Here is an 18942-nt window from a genome sequence, read left to right as displayed (position 1 = left end):
GAAAGCATCAGAAAAATGCGTACTCAAATTCGAAGTATTCTGGATTTTACTTCAGAAAGTTGTCCATTTTTGAAAGACAAGGCATTGAAATAGATTTCAAATTCTTTGAAAAATAAACTAATTCACACTCATATTATTTTAGACATTCTCAACCTGCTGATGGTGTATCGTTTTACACTGTTGCCCTGAGTGTGACTGAAGGGTTAACCTGATTGTTGGTGTGCAACTTCCAATTAAAAATAGCATTTCAAAAGATATTGTTAAAGAAAACTTCACAAACTATGAATACTGTTTAGAGAAATTGACCACGGTAGCATTATTTAATATGAATGCCAGGGTTTAATGGTAGAAAATTGCAAAGTTCACCACATAAATTGATTTTAGAAGAATTCCAGAGTGACTGAATTTTTTTAGATATGTGATACTCTTTGATAGTATATAGAAAAGGGAAGTGTACAACTTGAATATTTCAGAAGCTGCCAACAGTTTCATAGTAAATGAGAATGCCATTATTAAAATCCTAGCCTTTGATAATTCCCAGAAGTGTTAGCATCAGTAATCAAATAAACGTCAGTGAACAATGCATGTGTGTAGAAGGAAAAATGCTTTTTTTTTTTTTTTTATTATTTATTAATTTTATTACAATCAATACATAGCAATCAAGTTTTACAAAAAAAAAAAATTATGCTAAGAACAGATCGATCCCCACCCTTGAGAGAGAGAGCAAGCCAAACGGTGTAAAATTTAAGGCTTTTAAAAATACCTAAATCAACAAATTCTCTGTGCTTTATAAAATCATTTCAAAATATTACTGATTAGATCCTGCCAGGTTTTGAAAAAGTCTGCACAGATCCTCTAACTGAGTATTTGATTTTTTCCAATTTTAAATAATATAACACATCAGTTTCCCACTGACTTAAAGAGGAGAGTTTGGGTTCTTCCAGTTTATCAGAATAAGTCTGCGTGCCAACAGTGTAGTGAATGCAATCACAATTTGTTTGTCTTTCTCCACTTTAAGACCCTCTGGAAGAACCCCAAACACAGCTGTTAATGGGTTAGGAGGGATTGTGAGTCCAAGACTGTCTGAGAGGTAATTAAAAATTTTTGTCCAGAATAATGTTAATTTGGAGCAGGCCCAGAACATGTGACCTAGTGAGGCTGGGGCTTGGTTGCAACGCTCGCAGGTTGGATCATGCCCTGGAAACATTTTGAGAGTTTTAGTCGAGACAGATGTGCTCGATATATAATTTTGAGTTGTATAATTGTATGCTTTGCATATGGAGCTTGAGTGAATTCTCTGCATTGCTACTTTCCACTCCTTTTCTGATATATTAATTGAGAGGTCATTTTCCCAGTGTCCTCTTGGATCTTTGAAAGGAAGGGATTGTAAAAGGATTTTATATATTGTAGAGATGGAGTCTAACTCCTTGAAATTGAGCAATAATTTTTCCAGCGTGGATGAGGGTGCAAGATGAGGAAAATCTGGAAGGTTCTGTTTAACAAAGTTCCTGATTTGAAGATAGTGAAAGAAATTTGTAGCTGGAATGTTAAATTTGGAATGTAATTGTTCATAGGATGCAAAGACGTTGTCTATATAAAGATCTCTAAGCAAGTTAATTCCAAATTTTTCCAGATATTAAAACTGCATATGTTTGTGAGGGTTGAAAGAGGTGGTTCTTTTGCAGGTGCCACAGAAAGAAGCTTCTCCGCCTTAAAATGCTTTCTACATTGGTTCCAGATTCTAAGTGAGTGGAGCACAATTGGGTTATTAGTGTATTGCCGATAACGTGTGTTTATTGGAGCACAAAGCAAGGAATACAAAGAAGTACTGCAGGATTTTACTTCTATTGCGGTCCATGCCTGTGTATGTTCTTCTATTTGTGTCCAGGTTCTTATCGACTGTATATTTGCGCCCAGTAATAAAACTGGAAGTTAGGTAGAGCCATGCCGCCTTCTGCCTTTTGTCTTTGTAGGGTCGCTCTTTTGATGCGTGGATGTTTAGAATTCCAAATAAATGAGGTTATTGTTGAATCTAATTGCTTAAAGAACGATTTATTAATGTATATTGGTATGTTTTGAAATAAAAAGGAGCTTAGGAAGAATATTCATCTTAACAGTGTTAATTCTTCCAGCTAGTGTGAGATGAAGGGTTGACCATCTATGCAAGTCTTGTTTAATTTTTTCCATACAGACACGAAATTTTGTTGATAAAGAGCTTTATGTTTACTTGTGATGTTTACCCCGAGGTATTTAAACTGTTCTGCAATGATAAAAGGAAGGGTGTCTAATCTAATATTATATGCTTGCGAATTCACCGGAAAGAGTACACTTTTATTCAGATTAATTCTGAGACCAGAGAGCTTTTGAAATTCTGTGAGTGCTGCTAAGACTGCAGGCACAGAATTTTCTGGGTCCGATATATACAGTACCATGTCATCTGCATATAATGAGATTTTCTGTTCCAGTCCTTCTCTGCTAATCCCCTTTATCTGATCAGTATTTCGACAATGTATTGCCAGTGGTTCAATGGCAATTGCAAACAGCAGTGGTGACAAAGGGCATCCTTGTCTTGTGCCACGCTCTAGTTTAAAGTAGTCTGAGCAAATGTTATTGATGCAAACTGAAGCTTCTGGGTTAGTATACAGTAATTTAATCCATGCACAAATGTTCGGGCCAAACCCAAACTTCTCCAAAATAGTAAAAAGGTATTTCCATTCAATCATGTCGAATGCTTTTTCTGCATCCAATGATAATAATATTTCTGGGGTGTTTGATTTAGTTGGTGAGTATATTACATTAAACAGGCGTCAAGATTTGAAGATAAGTGTCGGCCCCTAATAAATCCAGTTTGGTCTTGTGATATTATTGAGGGAGCACTGTCTCCATCCTTCTAGCTATGAGTTTAGAGAGTATTTTAACGTCGTTATTCAGAAGTGAAATTGGTCTGTATGATGCACATTGTAATAAGTCCTTATTTTGTTTTGGAAAGACAGTGATTAGTGCTTGGCGAAAGGTTTGTGGAAGAGATTGGTTATCTCTGGCTTCTGTAAATGTTGCTAATAGGAGGGAGCTAGCTGAGCGGAGAATTTCTTGTAAAACTCTGCAGGGTAGCCATCAGGGCCTGCTGCTTTTCCACCTTGGAGTGACTTTATAGCATCCAGTAATTCTGATAATGACAGAGGTTTATCGAGCTCCTCCACACTAATAGCGCCAATTTGTGGTATCTGTAATTTATCCAGAAATGCATTAGATTGTATATTGTCTTCTTTAAACTCAGTAGTATATAGGGATTTATAGTAGTCTCTAAAAGTGTACATTATATTTTTGTGTTCGATGATTTTATCTCCATTCGTGTTAGTAATTACCGAGATTGCGCTATGCACTTCTTGCTTGTGAATTTGTTGCGCTAAAAGCTTATTAGCTTTCTCCATGTTCATAATAATGATGTCTGGATTTGTAAATTAGTTGTTCGGTTTCTTTAGTTGTCAAGAGGTTTAATTCTGAATGTAGAGCCTGCCTCCTCTTATGTAGAGTCTCGCTTGGTAGTCTGGCATGTTCTTCATCTATTTTAGTAATTTCGCTTTTATCTCTGCTACTTTCTTCGCTTCGGATTTATTTCTGTGGGAAAGATATGAGATAATCTGTCCTCTTAAGAAGGCCTTAAGAGTTTCCCAGAGTATTCCTGCAGAGATCTCAGGGGATGTATTTGTCTCTAGAAAGAATTCAATTTGTTTGGATATAAATTCAGTACAATTCTCGTCAGCTAATAGAAGCGGATTGAGACGCCATCTGCGGGTGAGTGTATGGGGCTTAGTAATTTCAGCTCCAAGATCATCGGAGCATGGTCTGAAATAACAATAGCATCGTATTTACAAGATTTAATCTTAGGCAAGAAGTTATTATCTATAAAGAAGTAATCAATCCTTGAGTAGCAATGATGTACTGGTGAGTAGAAAGAATATGTTCTTGAATTTGGGTTTAAAAACCTCCAGGGATCTGATAAGTTGTGATCAGTTATAAACTTTGTAATTATCTTTGCGGTGTTAGTTGCCGCTCCCCCTGTGGAGGAAGTCTTATCTAAAAGTGGATTTAGAACACAATTAAAGTCCCCAGCCATTATAAGTTTATGAGTGTTCAGATTGGGAATGGATGCAAATAAATTTTGTATAAATTCCTTATCATCAACATTAGGTGCATAAACATTTATCAAAATCATTTTACAGTTAGATAAGTCTCCCATGACCATCACATATCTCCCTTCAGGATCCAATACTACATCTGATGCTACAAATGGTACTGTTCTATGTATGAGAATTCCCACCCCTCTAGTTTTCTTTGTAAAACTAGAATGGAACATTTGGCCAGTCCAGTCTTTTGCAGCCGGAACTGATCCTTACTTAGTAAGTGGGTTTCCTGTAAAAATACTATTTTAGCATTTAGACCTGTTAGGTGAGAAAGTACTTTCTTTCTCTTTAATTCGTGATTCAGGCCTTTAACATTCCAGCTTACGGTTAACTGTCCCATCATGGAGACACTGATTCTGAGTTTTTGGTGTCATATTATAGTCTTAACTGGAAGTGAAATAGTTTAGGTCTTAATTTCCTATTCCCCCAAGAGTTGTTGCCATGCAGCTTATTATTACGTTGATAGTTATAATTATAAAGATTGAGATGATAGATTAGATATAGATCAAGCCTGCTCTCTTTCTCTTCCCCTTAACCCCCACCCTCCCTTTTGCCTCCCCAGGTGAGGCTAAAACCCACTTCATGCAGTCCCAGTCCTCTGACATACCCAGAGACAGAGCACGTCCAAAGCACATCAAGCCCCCATGCAGTGGCGCTTTAAGGTTAAAAGATAGAGATATCTGTTACCAATATAGTCTTTAAAAGAGGAAAAAAAAAAAAAGAAAAGAATTTTGCACTTAATATACATATATATATATATACATATACACATATACATATATATATATATATACATACATACATACATATAATCTTCATCAATTTTAGTGCATTAAGATGATATCCCCAGATAATAAACCCAGGTGATGGTGTTAAAGATGTGTCCAAAACAAGCATAACAAGTCTTAATGCAGTAATAGCAATAACAGCAAACCAAGGGTATGAAAGGAAAAATGCTTTTGACTAAAGGATCAGTATTGTGTCCCTGAGACCCACAGAAATCCAAGTTCACTTAAAAGTACATTTAACAGCAAATAATTCAAGAAAAACACAATTAAAAAACTGGAAGTGACAATGTTAGTGCGGGCCTACTGCAGTTGCAGAGTAGCACAGATGGTAACACATCTGACAAGAAGTCAGTGGCATTGTGATTCAGTTACTGCCTGAATTCTTTTTTTTATATTCATCTTATTTACATTTCATAACCAAAACTATATACAAAATAATAATTATTAACACTAAGTGTAAATGATATCAAAAATCAAACTGTAATTATTTCTTCCTCCACCCCATCCAGCAAAGGTAATTTATAGAGGATTAATATGTTTTAGAAATTGCATATATTTTGAACAATAATTTATTAAGTTTATGAATTAAACAAAACAATTTCTTAAAGATATCTTCTTGAATAAAAAGAATATTGTGCAACTCATTAAAATAATATTTTTTAAGAAACTGTTATCTTTTTCCCAAAAAATCATACAATGTTAGGTCCACATTAACCTAGCCATTTCTTATATATTAAGATGTGCATTCATTTTATATTATTGTCCGCAAGTATAATAACAACAGTTGATTTCCTTTGGATTTTCCTTTGCCATTTTCTATAATTGCAACTCATTGCATTGTGACAATCCTTTATGAAATCAGAATTGCCACCGTCTCTGTCTAACCTCCATTGTTCTTTATGAGTTCACATCTGACTTGCTCCTACACAGCTATTTAGTGGGAAGTTTAAAATTATCACTGCAGGTTGGAAATACATTATTAATGTTTCTGAAATTTCTGTGGACCATCCATCCATTTTCCAACCTGCTGACTCCGAACACAGGGTCACGGGGGTCTGCTGGAGCCAATTCCAGCCAACACAGGGCACAAAGCAGGAACCAATCCTGGGCAGGGTGCCAACCCACAGCAGTGCGCACACACACACCAGGGCCAATTTCGAATCGCCAAACCACCTAACCGGCATGTCTTTGGACTGTGGGAGGAAACCACAGTGCCCAGAGGAAACCCACGCCGACACAGGAGAACATGCAAACTCCACGCAGGGAGGACCCGGGAAGCGAACCTGGGTCTCCTAACTGCGAGGCAGCAGCGCTACCACCGTGCTGCTCAATTCTGTGGACCTATATGTATTATTATGATAACCTGTCTTATACATTTCATAAGGAAAAAAAATAGGTTGCAGAATGCAAGACTTAGTAGCTATTATTTTAGATAAAGAAGGGTTTTAAGTTCAGATTTCAAATGTTTAAGTTCTCTTCATTCACTATGGTACATTAGAGAGAAAAGTCACCCCTCCATTTGTTCTTCTCTTCTCTATATCAAAGGTAGGTTGTGTTTTATGCTAGGGATGAAAGGTGCTATAATCTGTGTTCATAATAAATTTTCTGCACATTTTCGTGAATTATTTTTGTAGTAATTTATATTCTAGTATTGTTATTTGTGCCTCAGAATCTATTTCTGCCATTATTTTATAGCTACATTTTTTGATTTCAAATATTTTATGGGTCTTTTCCTGACGTAATCTTGTATTCCAAGAGTGACACAATTTTTGAGCTGTGACTGCCACAACACTTAGTGTTTTGGATTTACTTTTGGATTGGACTTCTAGTTTCTACCAAACTGCTTCAATTTTTTGGTAGTGTTTTTAATTTATTAAAGACAGGATAGACTTAATTGCTTTCTGTAAATACGTCCATCCAGTTTTCTGTACCCATTTGTTGCATTAGAGGTTCAAAATGAGTCAAAGCTCTCCTGGATGCATTTTTCACAAATCAAGAACCAACCTTGGATGTATCACCAGTCCATCACAGGGCACACTTATACTAAGTCAGACAGTTAGTGAACAAATTCAGTATACACTCACCAGCCACTTTATTAGGTACACCTGTTCAACTGCTTGTTAATGCAAATATCTATTCAGCCAATCAAATGGCTGCAACTTAGTGCATTTAGGTATGTAGACATTGTCAAGATGACCTGCTAAAATTCAAACCAATCGTAAGAATGAGGAAGAAAGGTGATTTAAGTGACGATGAATGTGCCTGGTCTGAGTATTTCACAAACTGCTGATCTACTGGGATTTTCACGCACATTCATCTCTAGGGTTTACAGAGAATGGTCTGAAAAAGTGAATATATCCAGTGAGCAGCAGTTCTCGGGGCAAAAATGCCTTCTTGATAATAGAGGTCAATGGAGAATGGCCAGACTGGTTGAAATCAGATGGGCTTACACAGAACAGCAGGAGACCACACTAGGTGTCACTCCTGTCAGCTAAGAACAGGCAACTGAGGCTACAATTTGCACAGGCTCACCAAAATTGGACAATAGAACACTGGAATAATATTCTGTGGTATGATGAATCTCAGTTTCTCAAGTGAGGGTCACAATTTATCATCAATAACATGAAAGCAAGGATCCATCCTGCCTTGTATCAGTGGTTCAGGTTGGAGGTGGTGGTGTAATGGTGTGAGGGATACTTTCTTGGCACACTTTGGGTTCCTTGGTACCAATTGAGCTTTGTTTAAATGCCACAGCCTACGTGAGTATTGCTGCCTGTGTCCATCCTTTTATGACTGCAGCATACCCATCTTCTCATGACTACTTCCACTATCACAAAGCTCAAATAATCTTAAACTGGTTTCTTCAACATGACAATGAGTTCACTGTATTCAAATGGCCTCCACAATCACCAGATCTCAATCCAAAAGAGTACCTTTGGGATGTGATATAACGGGGGATTTGCATCATGGATGTGTAACCAACAAATCTGCAGCAACTGCGTAGTGCTATCATGTCAATATGGACTAAAATCCAAGAGAACTGTTTTCAGCATCTTCAGGATTCTGTGCTACAAAGAATTACAGTAGCTCTGAAGGCGAAAGGGGGTCCAACTTGGTCTACCTAATAAAGTGACCGGTGAGTGCATATTGCCTACATATATAAGCTAACAGACTAATTTGGGAAATGTACAAGGCAAATGGCCAGTTATGAATCAGAAATTGAAAAACTTTTACGTGTATCTATTATTAGATTAGGTTAAATAGTTGATAAAGGTAAAAAAAAGTTCAAAAATATTCAGTAACTTAAATCATACCAACAATGGGGAAGTGATGGGATTGAATCCCTGGAGGATCCCAAGAACTTCTGTTAGTGATTTAATAAAGTAAAATGTTACCTTAATATCTAAACCTTTACATAGATTTTATTTAAAAAATATCACTCTGTTAAATGGTTCACAATTTAAATGTATTGAACAGCAAGAACCAAAGATAGTTAAATTTTACACTTTACAATCAAAGACATAACTGTTAAAGTTAATAATGTACACGTGTCAAAACACAGTTTTATAAAGCACGTAAATCTGTATTAGAGAGATCATGTAAAGAAAATACTTAAAACATAATTTTAAAAGTGCAGAGAAAACAAATGCTTTCACACAATGTGTATAAAATGCAGAAAAGAATTACGGAAGTCTGACTTTAAGGTAGACTGCAAGTTTTTTTTTGTAATTAAAGAAAGTGACAGGAGTCTAAGTAGTTTTGAAGTGCCTCTAAATGTAAATATTTAGAAGGTCTTTTGGCCTGAAATTTGACAGTATTTTACAATTTAGGTGAACTATTGTTTGTGACAGCCTTATAGCAGTACTTTTGAAATTGAATGCTTTCATGCTTTTAGATAATATATGATTTGTCCAGGAACAAAATTATAATTGAAGAACAGTTCCAAAGGTTCTTGAATGTAGCCATTATTCTGACTCTTCTTTGTGGTATGTCATTGTGGACGCTGAAGTCGGAAACAACGGGAGACAAACACCAATTTTAAAGTAAAAAACAATTTCTTTATTCTTGCTGAGTCAAAGAGACTGCAGCCCCTCCCAGCTCAATGCCACTGACTGGTCAGATGAAACAGCCTGCAGCCTAACGTGGGGCCGCCCTCTATATACCTCATTTGTGTATTAATAATAAAAAAAATATATATGGCAGTTCATTTTGAGGTTATATATACATTATAATAGCTTGTGACTCCCTGAATTGAAATGTGTACATTGCTTCTTTCAGATAAAGTGGTTATCAGGGCACTCACAGTATAAAGAAATATGCTCAAATAGTTTTAAGCAAGAATTCAGAAACTGTCATAACTGATTTATAATATCACAGGGTGTTCTGTTAGTACAGTATCAAGAGGTCAGCATTTTCTCATAAAAGAATGCAAGTTAGTCCCTTATTCTGTGCACAGTCTTAATTCTTTTTCTACCTAAATGAAGAACAAATTATATAAAAGTAATAAATCATATAGCTCTCTGCAGCATGATTAATACAAAATACAATCCTTGGTATTTTGAGGTAACTACTTATAATCATTACAGTCAATAATGTTTTTTCTTTCTCATCATAACTAGTTATACAGTAGATATGTTTGTAAATAGGTATCAGTTATTATGGGTAATTTCCTGTAAAGCTTCTTTCAATTAATGTTTGGATTTCTAGTAATTAACAATATACTTCATGGTTTAAATAAAACCTGACTTACATGACAGTGATGACAGAAACCAGTGGCGGGTATGTTGTGATGGTGGTGTAATGGTGAGAAATTACAATTGAAACCCCACATTGCTATAAATAGCTCTGGTGACAATATGGCCCCACTCAGGGGCATGCTACAAATAGTAAGGGAAATGCTTTATTAAAGAAAATGGTTAATGCAATGGGCAGAAATCAAACACAGATTTCAGGCTTGTCTTCTGAAAAGTTGTATGCCAAAAACTTGAATTATAGTGAGAAGTACTAGTCTGCTAAATTTCAAGCCAATCATCTTAAATTCAAAGTTGATAAAACAAACAGAGTTTGTGCTTTACACATATAGAAAGAAATTGTTGACATGGAATAAGTTGGAAATGTAATCTACAATATTCTTCCTGAAGGTCAAAGTTAATTTCAATATACAGTACAAACATTTTTTTTTTCATTTAGCTAAGGTGATTAGATGGAGAAATTTATACTAGTTATACTTCAAAACAAAAACCTTTTACTTTATTTATATGCCCTTTTACCAATACACAGTTACTCTTATTCTATAACTGTATAGGTCATTTCAGAGTAATTTTGATTTAGCTTTAATTATGGAACTTCAAATTCAACCAAACACCTCCATCATCTTTCCTCCTTGGCCATTGCGATGGCCTAGTGTTTAATACTGCTTTCATAGGAGCCCAGAGTCCTCGGTTCAAATTGCTGCCTGGAAATTGTCTCAATGGATTTTGCTTGTTCTCTGCTTGTTTTTGAAGTTTCTGTCCAGTCTCTTTGGTTTTCTTTTCACTTCGAAATATTATGCTTATTAGGTTAAAAGATGATTCTAATTTGGCCCCCTATGAATTCGTGGATGCCAGATGACATCATGGGCTCGGCTATGGACTGACTTTGTAATACACAAAATACAGTGAGGGAACTAGCATATGACAAACAGGCTTGAAAAGATCAATGCCAGTTACAATATCACCAATATTTAACATCTGTCAGCATTTCATTATTTGTTAGAACTTCAATCATAGTATGTGGCACAGAAATTAACACTGCTCCACAAGCCTTGGTTCCAATCTTTCCTAGTCACTGACTGTATGAAGTTCAGATTTTTTTTTCTCCTTATGTGTCTACAGTCAATTTTTTCCTCCATGTCATGTTTATTGGCAATTCGGCCTACAGGGTCTGTATATGTAAGTGTGTGTGTGTGTGTGCACATTACTATTTACTAAAACGATAAAACACTTTATCTAGGGCTGTTTTCCAGCCTAGAACTTGATGTTGTCATGATAATCCCCCATGAGCCTGAATTAGAATAAGCAGGGCTGAGAATATTAAATGTCTTCCAACTTTCTGAAAATCAAATGTATGAAACTGTATTGCATATTTGAATGTCTTTTCTTTTAGTACATCTAAAATGTGACATTTTTTCAAAATTATTGCTTAACATTAGTTATATTTCACTTTCTTAGGCACAAGATCCTCAGGTGCTGGAGCAACTATCCAAAAACATCACCCGAATGGGTTTGACCAGCTTCACGCTTAACTACCTCAGGGTAAGTGACATCAATAAATGAACAATTGACACTCTATGGGGATTCTTAGCCAATATACATGATAACTTTACTTTAAAGAGTAAACCTAAAACAAAGCACATCATATATGCTTAAAATATGTATACAATTATCAGAAGTTACTTTAAAACATTTATGCTTATGCTTGTGTGCTAACTGTGGAGACATACTGACTCATCCTGTCTGAACATGGAAGCATTTTGAGAAAATGTATTTGCCATTAATGTGGGCACATGTAGTATGCAGTAAATTAAGCTTCACGTAAATAACTGAGATATTATACACAAAAAGAAAGTTAAGCAATGATGTGTATAAAGCCAAAACTACTTACTTATAACAAAGATTTGGGAGTCCTGGTGAACTCCACCTGGCAGACTACAGAAGCACTTAAGTAAGTTAATAGTATGTAAGGATATATGGTATAATGTGTTTGTAAATCAAGAGAGCATATTACATCTTGTGTCAATATGTTTTTTTTGATAAAATGTAAAAGACAATCCAGTCCATCTCAGGAGTAAACTGGAATGCACAGAGAAAACAACAGCACACACACAAGGGAGAAGGTTAAAACCTTGTATAAACAGCTTCCAGACCAGCATTTAAACCTAAACTTCGGATCTGTGTGATAGCAGTGCGTAATAGTAAACACTATGTAAGAAGACATTCTGATAACTTACCATCATATTCTTGAAGACTGTGGTCAGTGACAGGGTATGATAAGAGGTTTATGGCGAGGTGCAGTTTTAAAAATATAATCATGTCCTAGATCGAGGAGGCTCCAAGCGGGTGCAGGTATATGTGAGCACACACTACTCTGGGGCTGATCACACACTCATGTGCAAATGCAACTGGATTAGTTAGGTGCCTCATTCACAACACAGAGTGAACGAAGGGTCATACTTGCAACCAGTCAGCCAGTATAACGGGAGCCTGAACGGAAGAGAAGGGGGAGAACAGAGTGAAAAATCAAGAAGTGAAAAAAAAACAGACTGTGAATAAGAAGGTAGAATTGGGATTCTCAAGGGCAGCGCAGGATGATGAAGCAGGTGGTCGGTATATCCTCATGGTGGAGCGAGCAATCGGTGCTCTAGGGGTGGTGCGATACCACTAAGCATTTGTGAAGGAGTGGGGGAAGAAGGTTGAATCCTACTATGGATCCAGTAGATGTCATGAAGTGCATGTGGAAGATGGATGGGCTGACTCAAAGAGCTGCGGCAGACACCAATGGAGGCAGTCATGATGAGAGCCAGAAGACTACCAGTTGCAAGACACGTTGGGTGAGCTGGGAAGACAGGGAATGCAAGACATTCTGAGTTTAGGAAGAACAAGAGAAAGAACCCATGCATGATTTTATTCTGGTTTTATCCTGAGATTACTTATGGAATTTTAACTCATAGACAGTTCACTGATTTCATTGGATTATAGTTTTATTGACTTTTGGAAGCACGACACTTTGGAACACTTTTTTTTTTTTATAAAAGCATTTTTGTAACAACCTCTTGCTGAATGTGTGAGTCCTTATTTGTCCGGCTCATCTCAGTACTTTACTATCAACGTTAGGGTTTGAGAGGCCCCTGGAAGCACCAGGGAGCAAGGGGTCAATCTGGATTATCACTCAGGGTAAGAAGCTTTCATTTAATTGTAGTGAAATAACATCTTTACTAGTACCAGTACACATGCAAAAACACAACTATACTGTATAAATCCCAGACCAGAATTTTGACCCTCTCTTCAGAGAATGTAAGGAAACAACAGTAACTGGCACACAGTCTAGAAATGGTTCCTACCTTGTGCAGTTTGCAAGGATTCTGCTCATCTTTAACCTGTACAGGATTAAGTACATTTGATGACTGGATGATTATCAGTCTGGAAGCTCTTTGGTAATCCATGATGCAAAACAAACAAGTAGCATGTAAGAACAGACTACAGAAATACAAGAAAAAAGGGACACTTGCTGTCATATGAATGAAGAAAATTAAAAAATCCACAGCTTTCAAATCTCAGTTCTTTTGTATCCTCCATCAGCTGTGTGGTACAATCTGCTCCATTTCCACATCTCCACTTGTTTTCAGTGCTGCCATAAAATGTAAAATGGTAAAAACCTGTCAGGCCCAAGTTCCCTTCATGTCCTCCCTAGAGCTGCTGACTACAGGGTATGCAGCTAGGATCGGCTATTTTGGCAAACAAGGCTCAGAAAGCAAATGAGTGATAAATTTGGTATGCCCTGTATATTGTTTGAAAGAAAATGTAGAGATGGAGGGTCACAAGTCAACATATATAATTTTGTTTCAGAAGAAACAGAAAATAACCGAATTAAGCACAAAAGCAACACTGACATCAAAAGAATACATTGTACTGATGGACTGGTGAAAACAGAAACACGCAATATTATTCCTTCTCTCCTTTCATCAAACCAATTCTGTAAAACTTTTGAAAACTGACTTTAAGTATAACTAAGGATGACATGTTACCTGGGTGAGTCTGAAAAACTAAACCATTAAAGGAATTCTCCACCCAAAAATATCTTTTTTTTCTTACCTACCCGATGTAGTTTGTGGTATCAAAAACATCCATGATAAACCTCACGTTACTCATGTCGTACAACCCACACATCAAGTCATCCTGTCATATGCTTAAAATTTACAAAATGCAGGTATAGTTTGCTAAAATATTGTTAAATAAATAATTCCAGAAAGTGAATGTCCACAAACAAAAAGCTCCTTTACATGGGATTGTGCTTTTAAATTAAAGACAGGACTCTTGACCAGTGAATGTCAGGGAGAAGCTGGTCTTCAGTTCAAAAGAAGGAATCTAACTTCTCCTGTATTTTTCTCTCGTTCTCTGGAAGCTGGACCAGAGGTGTATAGTGCACCTCTAGTGTGTAATAACATCTTACTTTCCTCTTCCACTTCAGAGCTCATGCCACATATTCTGTTTCTTTTCTCTTGTCACAACACTTCCACTTATTCACTCATCCATCCATGCTATTGGTGGTGCTGTTGTGCTGGAGGTGTACATTTGGCAGCCACACTTGTCTGTGCTGAGTGGAAAAAAAGACAGGGTGCCTTAAAATAGCCCGGTTGCTACTGAATTATTATTGACAAATATCAACAAATAAAAAAATCATGAGTCAACTAATATTCTTTTTTCTTGAATGTCACTGAATTTCAATCAAATCACTCAAAGCATTTTTGAAATTTTGTAGTATTTAGTTTTTCTTGAGGTGTTTTGACTCCTAAATATTGATTTATTGAAATGTCCTTTCTTAGCGGATACCTGCTGCTCTAGATGTACCATCCTTCCAAATTTCAGCTTTTAACCTTAACAGGAAATAATGTTTTTGTTGATGAGTGGGTGAGTTAGTGAGTCAGTCAGTCGGTTTGCCTTATATATGTAGATACTGAAATCAGTTATCCATACACATAGGCAAAGTCTGCACCACAACTGTGAAGTGGATTACAGGATGTGATATCACCACGAAGAGGATGAACTCTCAGAGTTTAAGTCCACAGCCTATGAAGATGAGGCACTAGTAAGCACTGGAAAAACAGCCCCTGTTTTTACAATGTAAAATAATGTTGATCTTGGGAATGTTAAAGTAGAATATTTTACTACCATGATGAGATTTCTGGAAGCATTTTTACTGGAATGCTGAAAGCAAACATTTGTCATACTTGTCCTAAAAGAAGCATATGAATGTAAAGTATCAGATGTTTAATGTCGGGATCTCAGCTGCTGTCTTCATTATTGTTGTTTTAATTGCACAGAAACTCAGTCCACTGGGAAATTTGTCAATATAGATGTTTTTTTCTTCTCATTATCAGGTCAGATCGTAATTGCAGGGTGCTTCTGTAAAAGCAGTCTTTGTGCCACTCATGACCATATGTGTTAGGAAATCAGCCATGAAACTTACTTAGGTTTCTCAGCTGTATTTTGGTCTAATTAGTATTTTTATCAATGTTGTTTTTAGTATGCATGTCTTTCACATGATGTATTAGCTTCAAGGAAATAATTGTTTTTGAGCATTACTTTTATGTGAGATTTTGGCTATAGTTGTAGTCTTGGTCTTTCTACTAATCTAAGACCCTAAAATTGCCTTTACTCTAGACATTAAGAGCTTTCCACAACTGAGTATTCTTGAAAGGTTTAGTTTAAAGTGCCTATATTTATAATTTGGGTGTTTATTATTATTTGGGTGCATCACTAAACACACACACAACCCTTTACTGACTATAATAAAATATTTTCTGTATTTGTTCAACAAAGAAGACTATGCATCATAACGGAAACTTTTATTGATCTGTTGATGTAGCTATCCTAAACTATTTCACCATATACTGTATATCCTAAACTCACATTTAACTTTGTATTGACTTTTTTGTGCTTTAAACAATTCCTAAGGCAAGGCCTCCCCTTTCCCTGAGTGTCTCTTTACACAGCTGTATTTATTTAATAATATTTTCTGTAACTTTTATTTACTTCCCATACTGTCATAATTATACAGACTCTTGATAATTGATGCTGTTTTTTTATTGGTTCTTTTTGCATTATGGCGCCGTCTAGTGTATGCATTATAGAATTCCATCTTATTGATTCCTATTGTATTATGTTCCTGAAAGTGTTGACCAGATGGCTGTGTGTGATCAGGTGTGGCAGTTACACAAAAATCTTAGTGACAGGAGTACAGCAATGCCTCACACTGTCTTCATTTTATTTATTTCCGTGTTTTTTGCTTTCCATCAGTCTATTACCATCGTCCTATTTGTGTTTTCTTATGCATCTTTCTTATTCCCCCAATACCTTGATATCAGTATTTTCTTGATTTTAGTTGAGGTACCATATATTCGTTAGCAGGATCAGTCCTATAGGACTTTGTAAGACTGCATTAGAAGGTTTTTGGTATTTATGACTTAATTTAAAAATATTTGTGTATGAGTAATGTACATGAACACATTAAAACTAAGGCCTTATTTTGTAAATAAAGTACTCATGATTTAAGCAGACCTGTTTGAAGTTATCACATTTTCAAATTTAAGTGTCCCAAATTTTAGGAGCAATGACAGACATGATCTTTCTCGATTTGTCATGATTTTCTCCAGCTTTTCTCCTGTACTTTTTTTGTTTGCTTCTATTATTTCAGCTACAGTATGCCAGAGGAGTTGCCATGTTGTGTGCTGATTGCTAGGATGTTACATGGTGGATTGCATGATATGTGGTAGCCTGTTGGTATCCTTTTTAAGGATGAACAACTTCTTATAAGACATGCCAACCTTTTTTGTAGTATTGAAAATACTTTGCTTACAAAATTGCTTTTGAAAGCATAAATATGATTTTTGACCCAACTATTGTTTACAGCTACTAGTCTGATTTGCTGGAACAAAGTTGCTTCTCTCTGGTCTTTATTGTTTTGGTTATTGCTTCTGCCTGTTTACTCTTTGGTTTGTTCTTATAATATCATCAGAATCTGTGCTTTTTTGATTTGTTTTGATTTTTAGGAACATAAGAATAAATCACAGCTTGCAAGTTTTGTTCTGGAGGAGGATGTTTCATATCAAGAATATTATGATTTTCCTAAATGATGGTGACTCTACAGCAAATAAAGGCAGTATTTCCTCAATTGCATCTTACTACAAATCTCTCAGTTTCTTTCTGGGTTGCCTTTCCTTGCAATACTGAGCAAAACTAAGTCTGGAATGTTTACATTAGGTTGGAGGTGACCTCTTAATAGGGACAGGCATCTTCAGCCATGAGTTTTGGCTTAGCATACCATCTGAGTAGATGCTTTGATACTAGGGAATGCTTGTCTACTTTGAAGCAGTGGAAAGTTGTGTCCAGCTTGGACATATTTAACGCTTTACGGTAATGTTTTGATATTTATGTATACTTAATTTACAAATCAGCTGAAGCAGATTATGCATGCACAAGTAAAAGAGCAGACATGGGTGTCATTAAAGCCTGCTAACCAGCCTCACTTTTGGAAGTGTTTGACTGGCTAAGTTTGTTAGTATTATTGTTCTGGAAAAAGTAATGTTTTCTGCGTAATTAATACTATTTGCTTAGGAATATATGTAATGGGGTAAAGATATAGTGAAACCAGTAACTGTGAGGGGGTTACAAGATTTTAAATCAGCGTTTCTTAAACTAGGGGTCACGTGATGTCCAAGTCATGAATTACAACAGAATTGAATGGGAAAGGGTTAGGGGTGTGCGATATTGGGGAAAAAAAAAAACTATCTCGATATTATCTGGGGCTTTGATGATAACGATAATTCCAAGATAATGTAATGTATTATTTGAAAATATATTGAATTATATTGTTGTCATCTATAGCTTTACTTATCAGGTCTTTTTGTATTTTTAAATGTCATAATAAATAAGATATAACCTAAAGTGCATTTTGTAGAGGAATCCCAAATTACTCACCAATAGCAATATGAATCCTATACCCAAAACAAGGTAGCCTATTCCAGTTATTAATCCATAGTGCACTGACAACGTTAGCCCCGCTGTCTGTTGTCATTCAAACCATGTGGTCTTCTCGCATGACAATGATGCCAGCGCATCTTTCAGACCTTGCACAATGATATTGCCAGTGTGATCTTCTGGAAAGTAGGATGTTTGCAAACAGAAGCTTTGCAGTTGCCAGTTTTCGTCAATGAAATGCACTGTCAGGGAGAGGTATGGCTCGGATTTTCGGCTTGACAATAAACCTGTTGTTGTGGCAAAATGTGAAACCTTTTGCAGTTTATGCATTAGAGTTTGGCGACACGAATCATACAACTTAGGCAGAGCTGTTTGACTGAAAAGTTTTCGGCCAGGCAGTGTGTACCTTGGGTCTAAAGTATTCAAAAGTTGTTTTAAACCATCTCTCACAACCACATGAATTGGCACCATATCTTTTGCGATGTAATTGGTGACGGCGTTTGTTATGTCATGCCATCTGTTGCTTTTCTTGTCATAAGGCACTTTTTTGCAGAATGAGTCCGCTAAAGTTTGCTGGGTGTGTTTTTGTGCTTGTACCTTGGTTACTTTAGACTTGTGCTGGACAGTTGACTCCTTAAGCTTTACGTATTCTTAGTATTCTGTGCGGTGGTTAGTTCGCAAATGATGAAACAAGTTAGTTGTCAAGCTATCTTTAACGGCAACCGATTTACCACATAGTTTGCAGATTGCCGTCTTTTGAGCAATATCAGTCTTTTCAAAACCAAACCACTGCCTTGCCAGAGAGATTGAACCATGCCTGGCAATTAGCTCTGAAGCCGTAGATGGTGAGGCTGTTTTATCATCTGGCGCTGTTTGTTCACTCATTTTGAGGCATTCAGCGACACTAACTTGCGGCTTGCTGGACATGCACGCCTGCACAATTCGCTTTGCGCACGCGCAGTGGTTTATACTGTTGCATTAGGGAATTAATTCTGTTTCTTTTTTTGCAACGCGAGTTACATACTCGATAATTTAATCTCGCACATCGTTAAAACAGCAATTAAGATATAATCGTAAACGATGTATATCGCACATGCCTAGAAAGGGTTGTGAGCGGTTTCCTTTCAATGGGTTGCTGCTTGTAATGTGAATCCCCCTCCCCAAGAATTACAAGGGGGTAATTCTCCAAGGGGGAGACCCCTCCCCTGGATGACGATTGGTGGCGATTCTCCAAGG

The 18942-nt window shown here is 36.5% G+C and overlaps 1 protein-coding gene across 5 annotated transcripts in view; it reads left to right on the top strand.

Moving 5' to 3' along the window:
• LOC120527752 (LIM domain-binding protein 2) overlaps positions 1-18942 on the top strand; it is a 468646-nt gene that overhangs the window by 386816 nt on the left and 62888 nt on the right. For all 5 annotated transcript variants that reach the window (XM_039751537.1, XM_039751536.1, XM_039751534.1 and 2 more), the window contains exon 5: positions 11182-11265. In XM_039751537.1, the coding sequence (XP_039607471.1) occupies positions 11182-11265 (84 nt within the window). The remainder of the gene's footprint in view (positions 1-11181; positions 11266-18942) is intronic.

This window comes from Polypterus senegalus, chromosome 4 (assembly GCF_016835505.1).
Source record: "Polypterus senegalus isolate Bchr_013 chromosome 4, ASM1683550v1, whole genome shotgun sequence".
In the NCBI taxonomy this organism is placed as follows: domain Eukaryota; kingdom Metazoa; phylum Chordata; class Cladistia; order Polypteriformes; family Polypteridae; genus Polypterus; species Polypterus senegalus.
This window is presented reverse-complemented; position numbering and strand designations above follow the sequence as displayed.